The 17,678-nt window shown below is 31.0% G+C and overlaps 2 protein-coding genes across 3 annotated transcripts in view; both read left to right on the top strand.

Annotated features, from left to right (window-relative positions):
- The window catches only part of dock (SH2/SH3 adaptor protein dock), a 592,107-nt gene that overhangs the window by 128,775 nt on the left and 445,654 nt on the right, over positions 1-17,678 (top strand). The gene's annotated exons all lie outside the window — the stretch shown is intronic.
- The window catches only part of LOC145311020 (semaphorin-1A-like), a 77,887-nt gene that overhangs the window by 54,181 nt on the left and 6,028 nt on the right, over positions 1-17,678 (top strand). For both annotated transcript variants that reach the window (XM_080150505.1, XM_080150504.1), the window contains exons 14-16: positions 6,884-7,083; positions 7,342-7,834; positions 8,687-8,737. In XM_080150505.1, coding sequence (XP_080006631.1) covers positions 6,884-7,083; positions 7,342-7,834; positions 8,687-8,737 — 744 coding nt within the window. The remainder of the gene's footprint in view (positions 1-6,883; positions 7,084-7,341; positions 7,835-8,686; positions 8,738-17,678) is intronic.

The raw sequence follows: 17,678 nt of genomic DNA, 5'->3' as shown, positions 1-17,678 counted from the left end.
CAATATTTATTCAGCTTTTTAATATATTTGTTCCATCGCACCGTCTGATCTGTAGAAGTTGGCTTTTATGAGTGGTGTCATCCTTGTTTCTTCATATAACCTATCTCTGTTCTGATTGTATTGTTTGAGTAAATATGCTCAAAATTTTACCAATTCAATACATTTAAAATACACACACACACACCAAGAAACACACACACGAAGAAAACACACACACACACACACTTACTGCAGTTTTATGAAAACATTAGAAAATGTTTGAATTTTGTGTCAGGTGCTGTAAGAAACGTGAGATTATATGATCCTAACCAATGTCACATGACACTAAACTTATTACGTGTAGAGTTTTAGATATTTTCTTCTTTTTTAGATACCTCCACGAGTCCACCTACTATCAGTATTTTATATTAATTCGCAAAAGCTTCAAAATTATTTCTTATTGTCAACACAAATAAAAAATAATTGTTTTAAAAATCAAACTATTACAGTTAGGGAGTTGAATCCATTTTTATAGAAGCAGAAATATAATCTATGATTATGGTTTTGACCCTCTAAAACTGTAATCTACCTTTCCACTTTCCCCTCTCTTGGTGAAGCATCAAGTACATTTATTTCACAGTACAAATCTAATCCCTTTACTAACAAGGACAGTTATATCCACTACAAGTAAAGATAGATATAAGCTGATAAAATTTTGATTGTTTATTGTATTTTATCACTGTAAGCTGAAGCCGCTGTATTAAAAGGAGTGTTTATGTGTATACTGGAGTAACCGGTTTTATTGGGAATACATAGAGCTCAATTTGAGGGCCAATACTGTGTCACACGCGTTCATATGTATGGTGAGACTAACGTGCATATTCTTACTTTAGAGTAGTTGCTGTACTAAAACTACTACCAAATCTGTTATGATTTGTTAAAAGCTACTTACAGATGCTGTCATTCTTATTTATGGAGAAAAGAAAAGAAGAAGAAAAAAACTGTTTTTGCATTAACAATATTGTTTTCTATTGTGTATGTATTAAGAGATATGGGGATGAATAAAAACGCTAAAAATAGTTTTACATCGCCTAAGAATTCTTTTTTATTTGGTTTTTAATCGTTGAATTGTGGCTTCACCCAAGCTTGTAGGGACTGCGTGTCAAACGTGTTCTCCGCTCAAACCTTATTTAAAATAGAAAATGGTTAGTTTATTCCCTGGGACAAATCACTAAAGTAGGTTACCTCCCCCTCCCAACCCTCCCATTTTAATATAGAAAAAAGCCTTTCCCGAAACCTATCAAGAACCCTGAGAAGTATGAAAACGCCTTCTGTCCCCCCCCCCCAAAAAAAAAATAATGCCATGAAATAATATTCATTTTTATATCCTTTTTTCTTTGATATGTATATAGTATAAATGCACATAAATAATCAAATGAATATGTTTTATCCCCTTCACTGCTTTCCTTGCCCTCCCACTTGAATGGTAATACAAAAAAGAAAAAGAAAGAAAATATTATGTTGATTTTTCGGGTAAATTAATGTTTAAAGAAGTTAAATGCCTTTAAAATAATAAATATTTTATTTTTATTATTTCTAAAAGTCCATGTGAAATATGTACTATGTAGTATGTATTCATGTACTTTTGTTAGAGGGTTGCTTATAATTTTCATTAAATTACACCCTTTTAAAATTTCTGAATTGCTAAATCTAAAATGACTGTAACGCATTTAAAAAAAACTTTGTGTAAGTTGTGAATAAAATTGAGACCCACTAACATTCATGTTTATTCTGGTGTCTAATGTATGAAATGAATTGGATCCATTATCTCCGCCCTTTCCTTGTACTAGATAAATATACCAAAGAAAAAAAGGGGGGAATTCATGGATGGAGACTCATATCTTCAGAAAAAGAACTGTTTCACCAAAAATTGCCGTAGCTATGTTTCGTCGAGCTTCATTTTGCAACATGAATCCTAAGACACCCGTTCAACAAGAAAGAAAGCAAAAATCGACTCTTGCTGATTTTTTTTCAACAATCTGCAGCCGTCTAATAAGAAGAGACAAGAGAAGTGGGAAAGGAAACCCCTAAAAAAGATGGATAGAAGATGTATTTTTATGACCTCACACATGGCACTTTCCAGCGCTTCTCACAAAACTTTTAAATATCTCGCCCTTCATTTAATTTTTTTATTACCCAACTTTAAACAGTTCGATTTGAAATCCTCATGCATTATACAAAAACACCATACTTTTATTCTTCTGTTTATTCCTTAGAATACAAGATCCTACATGTGAAATTGCCTAAATAAATGTACATACTTATTATTTTTTATAACGTATAGGGAAGATAGATGAACACAAAAAAAGGATTCCGAAAAAATAGCAGAAAATTATATCCTTATAATAAAGTAACATAATCTCAGTATATTTCATTGTTTGTACCGAAGGATCTCGCTAACTGCTGAACTGATATATTTCTCCTTTACAGGGTAGCTTCACATAGGTCCTGATAAGGTTATTAGTTTTTTTTTGGGGGGGGGGAGGGTTGGGTACCACAAACCGCCCAAAAGAAATAAATAAAAGAAATATAACTAGCCTCAGCTGGCGGCCAAATGTAAAATTTGGCCAATGAATAGCAGTCAAGAAGCATTTAAACTGAATCATACAAATAGAAATAGGAGAGAAGAACTATAGTGTAAACCCCTTTTTCGTAAATCTGACAAAGGAACTCCTCCAGCTGACAAAAAACTTTAAAATATATAATTTCTAGAAAGCTAACTTTATATTAAGGAATTCAACAATTCATAGCTAATTTATTAAAGGATTTGTAATATGCTTTACACTATACTAGAAAATAAATTTTAACACGATATAATTTACGTGAGAAAAGCTTTATCTTAAGAAATGTGACTATTTACAGCTGACTCTTTATATGAACAAAATGAAAAAAATCTGCCCATTCCTCTTACACATGTGTGTACAGTGTATACACAGTACAGCGCTAGGTCCTGTTGAAAACGTAAGGAACGTACTGTTGTATTGCTATTTGTTGTTATTTTATTTTTATATAATTTATTTCGAGGTAAACATCAAACAAATTATGAATTTATGTATTTTAAATGTTTATAATAGATACGAATTGCGAATTAAAGATTATAAATCATGTACATTTGAAATCCGAGATATTATTTTTTGTTTTAATAGAAACTAAGGAAAAAAATATAATTTTATTAACTTAAATTCATAAAGGGATTTTTATTATTTTACAACGATTGCAATAGATGAAGCATATTTATTATTAATGCACAGATAAAACATAGATGTGAAACAACAATATGAAGGCAGTACTTCATGTGATGGACTTGATTCGAGTAAAAGTTGAAAGAACAGCTCTAGTTAACTCTAATGAAAAAACTAGAAAACTTCAGTTTAATTCAACCAATGAGATTTCATGTATGCTCCGATGCGATTCATTTATTGGCTCAATCAGACATTACCTCTCTTTCTTAGTACCTTTATTATTATACAAATACATAAGTTATAAATCTGTCAAAATTATTCCAATGTCGCATGTATAACGATAATCAGACAAAGACAAACATTTGGTGAAGAGTATCTGATCTTTTAATAGCTCAAATATTTGTGGAAACTTTTAAGTTGGCATATCCTTCCCGGCCTAATTCATAAAAAGTTTAGACAAGCATAGCCTTGAAAATTATTTCTGACTGGTTAAATAGATAGATAACTAGAAGATATAGAAAGATAGATAGTTTCAACTGCAAAATTTGGATGCACATTAGGAGGGGTTTAAAGTAATTAGGTAATCACACCTCAATATGTATTTATTAACATTTTCATGTATCTTATTTTACTGTTGTCAATATCTTTAGTCCCCGCTATCACTGCAATTACATATACATACACACAAACAAACATAGACACAAAAACAAACTAATTAACAGACATAAACAAACAAACATATTTTGCTCCAAACAAACACAATTATTTAACATTTTACTTTGATAGAATTAAATAGATTCTAAAATTAACCTGTTTATTATGTTTATTATTACTCTTTATTTTATTATATTAAAGCTTTTTAGGCATTGCCTCACCTCCCTGAAAAGCAAACATGCTGCAACTAAAACTCTGCCTAATTTTAGAATTGTAAAATTTGCTAATTGCTGAAAAGTTTTCCAAATTTATCCACAAAAGTATCAGAATAGGATTGTTATAAAATCGTTGATAGAGTGGCTGCGCTTATGGACTTTACTATAGGACAAAAGAGTAAATTTTTTGTTGTGTATTGTACTGGTCTGTAGAGTTGTTTGTGTGTGTTTGATTGATAAAACGGATAGTAAACAAGAAAATTATGTATGTACTATTTTTTCCTTTACTTTCAAGCTTCAGAAAAAGCCATGAATTAATAACAAAATTTATCTATGATTTTTTTTATATATTAGGTTTCTTTCATACCTATTCACATGTATACTGATTTAGCGCAACTTGAATTATGTAATGTCATTGTCTATTGTCCATATTAATAGCTTATTTTTTTGTTTTGAGCTTCAAATATAAAAATGAAAATTCTAAACTTAAAATACCAAACAGTGCTGTTAAAAATTGATAAAATTCAGTCAATAAATTGTCGACAATCTTTAAATTTCAATAGAAATTTTATCAAACGAGTTTGAAATTGAGGCTGCCGTTAAGGGAATAATATGGCTTTAAATCACAAGTGACAAGCGGTAACCATCTTTAGTACTATTTTTAAATTCTTTATTGGGAAGTCAAGTATGTCATGTTAGAATCATTATATTCAAAGAATGTCTTCTAATTTTTTAATAAAAACATATTTTTACTTTTTGAAAAGCTTTTTCTACAATTATGATCTCTACATTTGAAACTCAAGGACATTCAGGGCCATAAAAAAAATAACAAATGATCATCATGAAACTTTTATTCAAACAATATGCAAATCTTTTAATAAATTTAGTAGTCAGAGTTACCCGTAAAAAATATATATTACCTCTTGCGGCAGCTTTACAAAATTTAGGTTAAAGAATTACAATATCAGGCAAATTATATTTTCTCCATAATTTGAGCCTTTGAGTCAAATTTTGGATAAAATTACTAAATTTGTATTAACTTCAATGATAGAGACAACAGTTATTATAAGAAATTTATTATATTAGTTTGAATAAAAATTACCTTATCCCTTAAAAAAAGTTTTTAGTCTCTGTACTGTCATTTAACCTAACTAAGTTAAAATAGGTATTACAAGTAAGTTTTAAACTGAAGGTAGTCGATGATTACCTCGTCAATTACCTCATACGGGCAGAGATGCTGTCTATGACAATCAAACGCCATGGTCCAACATCCAAGGATAACCAAGGGGAGCCAAATGTCTCCTTTTCTGTCCAAACACCCGTTGTATTAGGCTAATTAACACCCATCATACAACCAACCCTTTGATTGCACGACCTTTGTATGAGAAGTCCTAACTGTGCATGGTAATTAGTTGTGCCTGTTTTGGGCCAAAGCACTCTAACTATTCATGTCGCACAACTGACATATTAGCAGTAGGAACCATTTTTAACGTCTTTAGTCATGACGCGGTGTTTCAACAACCAATGTTACCCTAGAAGATCTTATATTCGTCTGTGTAACCTGAATCTTGAATGTAAAACTTGTTTTTAATATCAATTGTCCACTTTCTTGATTAGGTTTTAATATGAAATTTAGGTCATATTATCATATGTTAACTTTAAAATAAGCTCAAATTTACATTTTAGGCAACACTAAAATGTAGAAGTGCTAAACTCCTATCTCATGTAGGAAACATTTGGATAAGAGTAGTTTATCTTAAATGAACCTATCCTGTTTAATCAGGGAGAGGGGACATTGCACTATGAATTACACTGGTACTCTAAGTTTTATGAAGACGTTATCTCATTGGTTAGCTTTAAACTTTAAAGGCTTTAGTTGTTAAACTTATCCACCAATAATTTTAATCTACGTAAGATGGTTATTTTTTTATTATCGTACATCAATTTATTGTTGTTGTCTTATCCTTTAAATCACGGGTTATCGTATTGTAACTCTGAATATACCAGGAACAATTATTTTGTTCTCCATTGGCATATCCCTAAATCCAATTATTTCTGCATAGAACAGAACCAATTATTGTAAGAAAATTAAAGCTCAGAATATTGTCGCAGTGCTAGATGTGTGTCTTTTTGTATGTGTGTTTGTGTGTGTGTGTGTGTGTGAGAATATGTGAGTGTGAGTGTGTGTTGTGTGGCTGTTTTTCTGTGTTTGTTTGTGTGTATAAATATCTCATTAATCGAACAAATGGAGAATGAGTTATTTAAGCAAACAAAATTTAGCATAAATGGATATTTAAATCCCAAGGTATTAAATGATCGAGCGGTCCAAAAAATGAATTTAAATGAAAATCATATGTACCATTTAAATCAAAATAAATGGTTCCCACATTCTAAAATTTTCCCACGCTTGACATTCTTGAAAATGCTAAATAAATGGACATTTAAACAAACCAAAGATCGCGTTTTTTGCAATGGAATGCCTATTTAATGTTCAAGGACCTTTTTTGTTTTAAAAAGACATTTAAAGACTTCGCATCTCCCAGTCCCGCCTATTTGTTTATTTTTCTCTGGTCCAATGGAGTACCTCCTGAAAATCGTAGAACGATCTGCTCTGTCTCAACTGGATTTTGCTTACACGTCTAATTTTGCATCCCTGATACTTTAATTGCACAATTTTAATTTGAAAGTCTTTAAAAAAATGAGTTAATCCCAAATTTAGACTATGACGTTTTATATAATTACTTATCAAAGAATTTGCTAGGTATATAAGCTGATTAAATTTCGTTTTTTCAGGAAGCCTGGTTTGTTCCGTGAGATAGTAATAGATCCCGGTGTAAAGACCGGTGACACAGACCTCTATGACGTCATTTTCATCGGAACAGACCGCGGACAAGTGCTGAAAATGGCCAAAGCCCTGAATCAATCTAAAGAGCTGCAGGATCCGCATGTTATTGAGGAGCTACAAGTTGTTCCGCTTGGGGAACCTATTCTAGGCATGGAATAGTTAACTCTATAGAAAGACGTTTCCCTTGAATATTTTTTGCATTAATGCGTGATTATTTAATGATTTAAATTTCTTTATCAATAACAATAAAAGCATGCTTGTTTTTTAAGAGTGCAAGTTGATTTTTAATATTTACCGCAAAAAGAATATTGTAAATTTCACCTCAATTACATAAATTTTTATTATTTCTAATATTTTAATTATTCCAATTTACTTTACAATTACTTACTATTCTATTATTTACCAGGACTAAAATTAGTTGAAGGGCAGCTAATTGTGACAACCGGCGACGAGCTACTGCAGCTGCCACTACACCGCTGCTCCGTAGCCGTCAGCTGTTCCACCTGTGTCGGGCTGCGAGATCCATATTGCGGCTGGAACATACTGTCAAGCCGTTGTGAGGCCAACAGCCAAGTTAAGGTTCTATATGCATCTGAATTTCTGCAAAATATAACACACGGAAAGCATAGACAATGTGGTGACAACGAACCAAACGTGTTAATCGAACAATTTACCCATGATGTCAAAAACAGTGGCGCTAGTATCAATAGAGGTCTTGATGCTTTAGACCAAGACAGCGCTGCACGCCGTAACGGCGGAGTTGGTGGAGGTCTCAGTGGGGATGTTGATGAAATGCTGTTGGAGGGAAGGTATACGACAGAACAGTTGTCGATGGCTGTTGCGACTAGCTGTGTTAGTGCCCTTATCATTGGATTTATTTTTGGCTTCCTTTTATCCAGGTTGGTTTTATTATTTCTAAACATCATTTTGTGGTTGTGTCAGATGTTAGGTTCGAGTTCGGTCTAATCCGAGTCATAACTAGAGACGTTAGGTATGTAATCTGTTTTACAATTATTAAAGGTAAAATTCATTGACATAAAAACAGAAGCAACACAAAATACCTCTGGGTAAGGACTTTAAGAAAAGGACCAGACAATCAAAGAGTCATAAGGAAGATATAATGAACAGTTCCATAAGGCTGCAAGGGATTGCAACTAGGGTTGGGCCGGATACTTTTTTGGCCGGATACCGGATACCGGATATCCGGCTGATTTAAAACGCCGGATATCCGGCAAATATCCGGTTATCCGGCCAAATTACCGGATATCCGGCCGGATAACCGGCCAAATTACCAAATACTAAAGTAGCAAAAAAAAATTTCTTCAGAAATCTTATATAAATTTACATAAAGTTAAACTTGTGTGGAAAAAATGTTCTTCTAGCTTCAATAATAAGAAAATTATAGCCATTTAAAATTTTAAAAAGCAGAGATTTTTGGTGTAAAGTATAAAAAATTATAGAGCCGGATATCCGGCCGGATAGTTTCAATATCCGGTATCCGGCCGGATATTGAAAATGGCCGGATATCCGGCCACACCGGATATCCGGCCCAACCCTAATTGCAACCACATATTGCACCCTAACCCATGTTGGGATTATACGTTGCGTTATCCTAACAAACGTAGCTTATTCTTATGAGCAGTGCAATTCTACGTTTAACTTCCAAATCATCTAGATTTTAGTAACGGATTTTTAAACATTGTAATCAATATTATTAGAAATAAAAGTTTATTTTTTTAATTTTCGTTTAGGAAATGTGAATGTGGTGAAGACAATACTTATCATGTGCCTTATCTAAACAGGTAAATTATTTATGTTTCACCTTTCCTCTCCTGATATATAAAAAAACTGGTTATTTGATTCAATAGATGGACAAAAAGACAAACTACTATACGGTCATCTTAGTCTTACACATTCTGTATTATGATAAAATTAATAGCAGAGCTGTAATGAAATAAAAAACTACCATATTTTTCATTAACGAAAAGTTGCACATTATTTTAGAATAAAAAATGTAATTTCCCGAAAATTATTAATTTTGCATCAAACTTTCCTGTCTCCTTTTTATTTCTTGGTGACACATACAGGGAACTAATTTATAGAATACTTTATATTTTATTGTAATTGAATGAAATATGAATCTACACCCAAAGTGGAGGGATCCCCACAACTAAATTAAGTCTTTTTTCATTAATTGTAATCATTACTTTTTTTTGGTGGGAGGGGGGTTAACTTATAATTCTTGACCCACATATCTATAGAAATTGTTAATTCACCAGACACCCTCCCTCTAAGAATATCAAGTTTTCATGAAAATGATATAATAATCGTTCCTGTAGTTTCCAATACCTTACTAAAGTTACATACTGTCTTACAGTCATATACATACAGATTTAAATCCAACTATCCATGTATCAAATTTTTTTCTGATGATTGGTTATGTTGAAGGAGGGTTGGTTAAAGCTAACAATATATTGTTGCCCAATGTTTGTCACCTTTTGATTCGCGGATATCCGATAATAGCCTTGCTATCCGATGGACACATACCATAAATTAATATTTTGTTAAATTTGTGACGAAGCCCAATCTGTCCTACTTCTAATTTCTGTGACGTCATAAAAATGAGAGATATGAGAGGAGAAGTGGGAAAGGAAATCCCTAAAAAAATAGATGGATAATCTCTCATTTTTATAACGGCACAGGAATCAAAGGTAGGACAATTGGGCTACGTCAAATTTATTTCCAAACTCGTTGGAACCTAATAAAAAAAATAATGTAAAAACGGTTTTACTTCGATAGTTATGATAATGGTAAATTTGTTTGGTTACAATCCTGCCATCCTATAACAACACTTTTGTGCAATAGGGGGGCGCACATAAAATAGCATAAAACTATCATCTTCTAAAATCAAAAGTAGACTCTTCTGTAAATGTTTGTAGATTAACAAATGATAGTATTACTCAGTATTACATTACTACTATATTATTTCCTTAGAAATAAAATATTTGTTGCAGAAAATTTGTAATTTTGCCTGGTAACTTATTGTGAAAATTTTGGCTGAAATGCAAACAGTGCAGAATGTAAAATTCTTTGTCTGCTTCAAGGGGCATATTCATGGAGGTTAGGAAATGAGGCAAAACTTGCTGAGAATCAAAACTTTCTGTTCTTTCCCTAAGACGGAAAATTGATCAAAATATCATATATAGACAGATGTGTTCAATATAAACAAAATATTATGAATCAGAAACGTGTGCACAGGTTTTGTCGGGGGAGGCGAAGAAAACATTCTTTACATCTTTCCCTCTAACCCCCTAAACTATCATGCACTTTAGTCATAATGCCATTGCAAAAAAATTGGGTTTCTAGTAGTATTTAGCCATGACCGCTTTATTTAATATCATATAGTCATATGAAACCATTGCAATTGTTAATTTAAAAATAGATTTAGTTGATAATTGTTAAAATAAACTCTCCCTAACAATAAATTTACTTGTCAATTGAAAGAATATGTCCATTTGAGGCTATGATAGAAGCCACTAGCACAAATATAACTGCAATTTCTAAAGTATATCCATCCATTTATCTTCTATATAAAAATATATTTATAATCAATTAAAACTTTTTTCCTCGCTTTAAGAAATGTTGATAGCAGAAGTAGGAGAGAAGGACAGGAATATAGTAAAATAAAGCATGAAGAAAAAAGTTAAATGTACTACTGCTGTTTGTTGAGATTGAGAAGCATGAAAAAAATTATGCCATAAAAGAGTTGTTTGTCTGATGTATATTTCTAAAACCTGATACCTTTGGTTCAAAAAGCAAGTCCTACCAGTTAAATCTGAAAACGCCCTATGGCCTTTAATTTCTCATTTAACAATAATTCATGTATCATGGAATAATTAATTATAGTTTCTGGTTTTTACTTTCATTGCATTTTTGAGTGTTATGAACGTTTTTCTGGTTTTTTTTTTACAATTTTTGTCCTAATTCTTTTGAATGCCAACTGCCAAGTTTGATTTACCTTGTATTTGTATTACCATTTCTGCATTAAGGCACACTGCGTTCATAGGTGCTTTGACTTTAGTGTCAGAACCTAAATTGGGACATAGTGCATTTGATTACCTAAGGTTAGGTAACTTCATTTCACTTTTCAATAAAATCTAAAATGCAGCCGTTTTTTAAGAAAATTAGATTTGAAAATTTCAAGTTCAATTTTCACCCACTAGGAGTTATCGCATAACCATGACAAGAAAAGCAAAGATAATTTATTTAAAATTTTAAACAAGTTTGCCTTTATAAAGTTCTTCATAAAGCCACTCCTGAAGTGAGTTGATTCATGGCCATTTTTATCAGTTGCTTTGCTAAGGTCACGGAAATTCAGCCTTAAATAAATCATATAAAGAGATGTTTTATGAAAAACTTTATGAACGCAAAGTTGTTCAAAATTTTAAATAAATAATCTTTGCTTTTCTTGTCATAATTATGCGGTAACTCCTAGTGGATGAAAATTGAACTTGAAATTAGACTCAGTCTTGTAAATTTTATATAATTTTGTCGACATGAAATTTCAATCGTTTATATTGGCATTTAATAAAAGGTGGTCAGTCATGGTTATTAAGAACCAATTTTATAGGAAGTTTTATTTCTCGACATTTTAATCCAATTTAAATGGTAATAACTGACATATTATTGAATTAAAGATACTCTAATATGTGTCTTTCAGTAGGGGAGTATAGCTTAGATTAGGAATGCCTGCCTTACTCCTGTCACTTCTTAATGGTTTTTCAACCTCCTGGTGAATCGCTGTGCACGCACTGATTCTTATGAGATATGAGTTCATATTTTTTCTGATTTAATAAATACACTCTATTTTGACGGGGTAATATTATATATTAATGGTACAATGATTTTGACAGTTTAGAGAAGCTTCGCTTCTTAAAAGTATCCAAGTTGTAAGGTATTTGAGTAATTTTAATATTTCTGTGGGTCCAAATATCTTGTATTTACATATTTATTAAAAATTATTATATGTCTGCCAGCAAGGCTGCTAAATCTAGACAAAATGTTTAAAAAAGTAGTGTTTCCATACTTTCTAGCAACTGAAATATCTGTTGAGAAATCAAATAAGAGTTTTTATGCTTTTCCTAAAAGTGCCTTTTTGGAAATAAATGAAAAATAATGGGGGGTGGTGGATTTTTTTCTTAATACCCAATCCCTGCGAGGGGCTGTACACGTGGGGCCCTAACTCTATTAGTACATTTTAAACTAAATGAAAAACTATTTATGGTTTCCTTTCTACAAAATAATCACTGTTTAAAGTTTAGGGGAAAAAATGAAGAAATTTTTTTATCACCCTTACTGTAAGTAACATTTCTCAAGAATTTAAATTAAGGGTAATTTGCTTTTAATAGTGCAGTAACGTAAACTGAGAAGCATTATTTCTGAGAAAATTTCGGCGTTATCCTCTGAGATATATTTTTTTTGATTTTGAAAATTTTAGTACCCCCCCTCAACAAAACTATGACTCTGACCGAGAACAATATAAGTTAGGTTTAAATATTTACCTATGTAGGTATTAGATTTGGCTATTTGATATATTTTGAAAATTTTACTTTTTACCTATTTAAGAACTTTTAGCATGTTACTTTATTTTTTCCCATTAATTTAAGATAAAATCTGCCCTCTCATGAAAAAAGTCCCCCATGGACAATTTTCACCTCCCAATTATTGAGGCATTTTCTCCCCTTTCGAAGAGAACAAAACTTTCCTTTCCCTCTCATTTTGATAAATTCTCCCCCTACCTGAGCCTTATGTCTCTAAATGAAGACCATTTGTTTTCAAGTGGGAAGATAACCACAAGTATTTGGAAGTGTGTTTTTGCCCTACTTCAGAGATAACATTTCTTAATAACTTTTGCTTGAAACATTACATAAAAATATAAAACGTACATTTCTTTATATGTTCATAATTATTAGCTTATAGAGTTTTTTTTATACAATCAATTAAGAAAATAAACTAGAAAGTTATAGTCAGTAGAATGTCGCACGGACATAATAACATTCATTTCTGACAGCTTTGCTCCTATTGTACGATTTTATTTTTTTTCTTGCGATTACATAGCCCAATCCCTGATTGTGTTTATGATTATGTCTGTGTCTCAAGTGTTACATCACCACCTGGCTTCCGCATCCCTGCATAACTTGGATGCTTGTGTTTACATTGGTTTATGTCGACTATATGCCGCTTTAATCAATATTCTTTTATATTAGACTAGTTGCTAATGAGGGGTTAGAATATAGCCATAAAACACCCCTTAAAAGTAAATTAAATTTGGACCAGCAGTTCCAAGATCTTTTGCTTCAGACAAAAATAACCTTTGTACTTATATAATATTATAACTTGCTCGTATTTTACGTTAACATTATTTTAATAAACCTTTACCTATCAAATAATACTATACTAATAATTACGGTATGAGAAATTTACTGTTATGTTTATATAATAACAGTAATAAGTTTAATAGGATCCTATGTAGAAACATCTTTTACTTTGTCTTTTTACATTAGGTTTTTATTTTTTTTTGCTGATAAAGCTAAAAATTCTTTACAATTTAAGATATAACAATACTTCAAACATTTTTGTTTGTAAATTGATGCATTTAAAGATAAATGGTTTATTTATAAGTGTTGTTAGCTGTTTTTGTTGTCGTAGGAATCTTCTTAATTCTATTTTCATCATAAGAGAGGTTTACCGTTTAAATGAGTTTTTTAATCATATTATATAAATTCAGTTTTCTAGAATTTATTTGTTAATATGAAAAGGAAACATTTGTATTAATTTCCTTAAAAGGGTTTATACAACAATATAAACTTTAGATAACCATATAAAGACTATATAAATTTGTACTTTTAAAATAGATAAAATGTCAGGTAGATTTGATGCACAGTATCTGACCACTTAAGTTTTGAGTAAACTTCAGTCCAAGTGTCTTGTTTTTGCTGTGTTACTGTTAACTGTTCTTAGACAGATTCCTATTTTTGCGCTTCTTATGAACCAAAATATTTATAGTAAATATAAAATTTGTGTAGATTCTGAGTTTACATATCAAACTTTGTAGAGGTTGTAAAAATTAGAAAGAATAGAATTAGTTCTGTATTCTATCAGATGGTAATAGAGTTAATACAAATAGACTAACAGAATTGTAAAAATTAGAAAGAATAGAATTAGTTCTGTATTCTATCAGATGGTAATAGAGTTAATACATATAGACTAACAGAATTGTAAGTAATAGAAAAAATATGATTAGTTCTGTATTCTATCAGATGGTAATAGAGTTAATACATAATAGACTAACAGAATTGAAAAAATAGAAAAAATATAATTAGTTCTGTATTCTATCAGATGGTAATAGAGTTAATACATATAGACTAACAGAATTGTAAAAATTAGAAAGAATAGAATTAGTTCTGTATTCTATCAGATGGTAATAGAGTTAATACATAGAGACTAACAGAATTGTAAAAAAATAGAAAGAGTAGAATTAGTTCTGTATTCTATCAGATTATAATAGAGTTAATACATAATAGACTAATAGAATTGTAAAAATTATATAAATATAATTATTTTAAAAGATGGTAATACTGTAGACTATCAGCATGGTAAAATTGTAAAGATCTCACAAAAGATAAATTATTTTTGAGTAACACAAACTTTAAAACAGCTCAGATGTTAGACATATTAGGTAACATACATACAACAATTTTGATAAAAATAGCATAAACCTTTAAATAAATTATAACGAACCTTTCCAAGAATTTTTGGAATAAAACACACATCCACTTAACTAGAGGTATTCTACTTAACGTCTAATGGGAAAAAAGCCGTAAAAATTGGCAACTCCTTTGTCTCTGAGTTGTTCTGTTCTTGGTCTGTGAAGCATGGTTTTAAAAATATTAATGAGAATGTCTGGATAGATCAACAGAAGGGGAGAAATCAGGGAGGTAGGGAGATTTTACACACTTTTCCAACAATAATTAAACATATAAAAGGGGTTATTTTGTTTAACCATAATTAGGGTTATATCTAAAATAAATGTCTTATCCCTTTGAATCTATGGGGGAAAAGGGAGAAATAATTTGACAATTTTTTATACTTATTTACCTATGCAATGTACTCGACATTCGACAATTCTTTTTAAATATTTTATAATAGGATAATCGCAAAATTTCTTTATGGGTTTGACGGACAGCTGTTTGTGCACTGTTCTAACCTGTATCTAAGTGTCCCTGAATTGGTGTATGAAGCACGCGATAGTAATATATTGCTAAATAGCAAAATAAAGAAAATAATTCAATTTTGAAAAGAAATTTATTTTTTTGGGTTTGGCGTTTCGTCGTATTTTCATAGTAGCTTTTGATAGGTTATTTTAGGTTAGGTTAGTTAATTCCCCATAGGGTTAGGCAATTGGCCTCGCAGGGTTAGAGCCCCCCCTCCCCTTAGGAGCTAGAAATAGGGAAAAATTACTCTAAAAATACGAAAAAACGCACCTTAAGTGGTGGTGCCACGAAAGAGACTATATTCAACATTTGTTTGATCGGAAAAAATAATTCTTAACCTTTCTATTTATTGTCTCTATCCCTTTTTCTAAAATTTTGGGACAAGAATAATTTGTCAGCACTACGAGTGAAGAACTCTTCAAAAGTCAGGAATAGAGGGATAAGTACATATCAATTTAATCAGCCGTAGAAAGCTGTTTCTTTCCCAAATCAATAATCTTTCATTGTATTATTATTCAAACAGCGTTATATTATAGATAGAGGGATCAATCAATATTGATTAATTTTTGTAACTTAAAGATACTATGTTGATTTGACCGAATATATATTCTATCCATTTATTCCTGGTTAACATCATTTGAAAAAGATGAGACATATGCCCTGAGATAAATTTTACATTATTTCAAGCATCATTACCTAATATGTTGGTTATACAGTGTAGGGATACAGAGATAGGACAACTAAGTATAATATTTTACATTTTATCAAGAACATGTTGGCTATACTTTGTTGTTCAGGGATGGAATATTTGATAAAATCAAGGGTTAGGTCAATTGATGACATTGGGGGTATTGTTTTTCGCGTATTTTCAGTGAAGTTGTGTGAAATTCAAACTGTTTATAATTATAACCAAATTTATACTGAGCGTATTGGTCATAATTAAGAACAGTTTGACCTAATAAGAACATTTGACTAACCCGTTGCACACAACTTTACGCTAAAAATGACCTCTTTATTCGTTATTACCTGATATGTTGACTATTTTCTTAAAAATATTATCAGTATATTTTCTTAAATATATTACCAGTATATTTTAGCCAAAATAACAAAGAATTATTGGGTATAGTCCTTTTCACGACATCCCTCCATAAGGAGCGATTCTTCGTATTTTTCACAGTAGCTTTTCTCCTATTTCTAGCCCCTGCGGGGGGCTCTAACCCTGCGGGGCTAATTACCTAACCCTGTGGGGCAATCACCTAACACAATATAACCTAACCTAACCTAAAATAACCTATAAAAAGCCATTTTAAAAATACGAAGAATCGCTCCTTATGGAGGGATGTCGTGAAAGGACTATACCCGAATTATCTTAATAATATGGTATTATTTTATGTTGTCAAATCATATAGCTAACGTAAATAAAAGTCAATGCTGTAAGTTGCAAAATAGTTGTCGTAGTTAAATAACTTTATTTGATAAAATATTGTCAATCTAAAAATTGAAGAATGTCTATAGATTCCATTTACTTTATTTCATTCCCTCCCACCTTCACAATGTTTATTCAAAATAACAAATAGTATCAAACAGGAATGACAAATAAAACTTATTCTAAAATCTCAAATAGTCTATATAAGAAACTTTTATTATAGCACAAACTGGCCCTTCCCACTAGCTTTGCTCTATTTTGAACAAAAATGAAAATTAGGGGGGAGTAGTTTTTCGTTTGTTTGTTTATTACTTTAGGTCAGGAAGCCCCGCACTGATTTAAGGGCCACCTCGCTGGATTTTTCAGAATTTATTTTAAAAATAAGGAAGGATTTCAGAGCTACACAAGCATTTCGTGGATATTACTGTAGTGTTATTTATCTATCATAAAATTTCATATAAAATCATGGATTGAATTGAGTGTGAAAATATGCGGGAATTAATTAACACCTTTATCGTCACCCCTGAAATTTGAGACAACATGTCTATATGTTATTATAATCTTATTCTTTTATATTTTCAAATAGAATAATAAATTGATATGTGCGTTCGTGCATTGCATTGGTTTAAGTAACAGAAATTCTATCAATTCAGATTGCTTCTTAAGATAAAAGAACGACCTTTATTATGCTTATCCCCCGTCAGTGTATTGAATAAATTTAATTTAGTTAAAAAATGATTGCTTAACAGTTAGAATTGAAACTTCCGGTTTAAATCAAGGATCCAGAGATAAATCAATAGCAAAGGATCAACTTTTATGGAAATTATTATTTAATTTTACGATTATTTTTGTCATTTTTTATCCCTGACAAATATACATTTTTTTTCTAAAACTAAAACAAATATTTGTTGCTAGATGCATTTTTTGTGTCACAAGGAAAAATAAAATTATTGTTAAAAGTTGTACAGAAAAAAAATCACATGATTTAACAAGAATACCAACCTCTAAAAATTCAAAACTAATATTATCAATTTCATAATAAGA

Source organism: Acartia tonsa, chromosome 2 (genome assembly GCF_053477335.1).
Source record: "Acartia tonsa isolate MP-2025a chromosome 2, ASM5347733v1, whole genome shotgun sequence".
Taxonomy (NCBI): Eukaryota; Metazoa; Arthropoda; class Copepoda; order Calanoida; family Acartiidae; genus Acartia; species Acartia tonsa.
The sequence above is the reverse complement of the archived record's forward strand: the minus strand, read 5'-3'. Positions and strand labels throughout refer to the sequence as shown.